General features: G+C 37.3%; 1 protein-coding gene across 1 annotated transcript in view; it reads right to left on the reverse strand.

Moving 5' to 3' along the window:
- The window catches only part of LOC119592469 (centrosomal protein of 131 kDa-like), a gene marked incomplete at its 5' end in the record, with an annotated part of 15133 nt that overhangs the window by 12624 nt on the left and 1628 nt on the right, over positions 1 to 881 (reverse strand). The window contains 1 exon segment of the mRNA XM_037941294.1: positions 656 to 760. Within this exon segment, the coding sequence (XP_037797222.1) occupies positions 656 to 760 (105 nt within the window).

The raw sequence follows: 881 nt of genomic DNA on the forward strand, positions 1-881 counted from the left end.
GAGATGGCATTAATGAAGTGAAATGTACTTCGGATTTCAATGCACCACGACACAGATAACGAAAGTGAATGCATGCTGGGAAATAATACTGGACAACTCAAAATATAACCTCATGAATGACACAATGTAAAAAATAAAATTCTAACTGGACTACACAGCTGTACTACAGATATATTCCTAAAGATAAACTGAATTATGGCAAACACAAAGCACAAAGTCTTTGTAAAAATGGCCGCAAATTCTCCTGAAGACACAAATGAAACACATCAGTGATACCTCTTGCTTTACAAAATTTATTCAACCTCTCTTTAATTCTGTCTTTTTCTTATTTGTCATAGTAAATTCCTTTCAGATAAGTTGAGTTACATTCACATAGCTAGGCTAGGCTAAGCGAGTCACCTCTAGATGGGGTTATAATCAGCTATTCAAGAGACGCTCTATGATAATGATACGAGGAGGCAAGACGCACATCAAAGGAAAAAAAAACTCCTCTCAATAACTTTGAATCTTTTCAGCAACATTGACCACAACAATCATCTCACAATGCAAATATATTAAAATGAATAACGTGTGAAACATTGCCTTCAGCTTCAACAGCAATTAAAAATCAAAATGAAAAAACGTATTTTGATGAAAGCAGATTAAATTTACGTACTTGCTTCCTTCTACTCGGCGCAGCGTAGCCATGGCTTGATATGACCCTCAGGGAACCACGGCTGACTGGCTGGTGACGTCTCGGCGTGTATGCGACGGACCTTATCTGGGAGGTGGTGATCATTTTGGCGTTAATTAAGAAGTCTAGTATTTCAAGACTGTCAGAAAATAATCTGCATTTTTCCCGACTGCTTTTGTGAATGTTACGGAATATGGTATTCATGTTG

Source organism: Penaeus monodon, chromosome 30, assembly GCF_015228065.2.
Source record: "Penaeus monodon isolate SGIC_2016 chromosome 30, NSTDA_Pmon_1, whole genome shotgun sequence".
Taxonomy (NCBI): Eukaryota; Metazoa; Arthropoda; class Malacostraca; order Decapoda; family Penaeidae; genus Penaeus; species Penaeus monodon.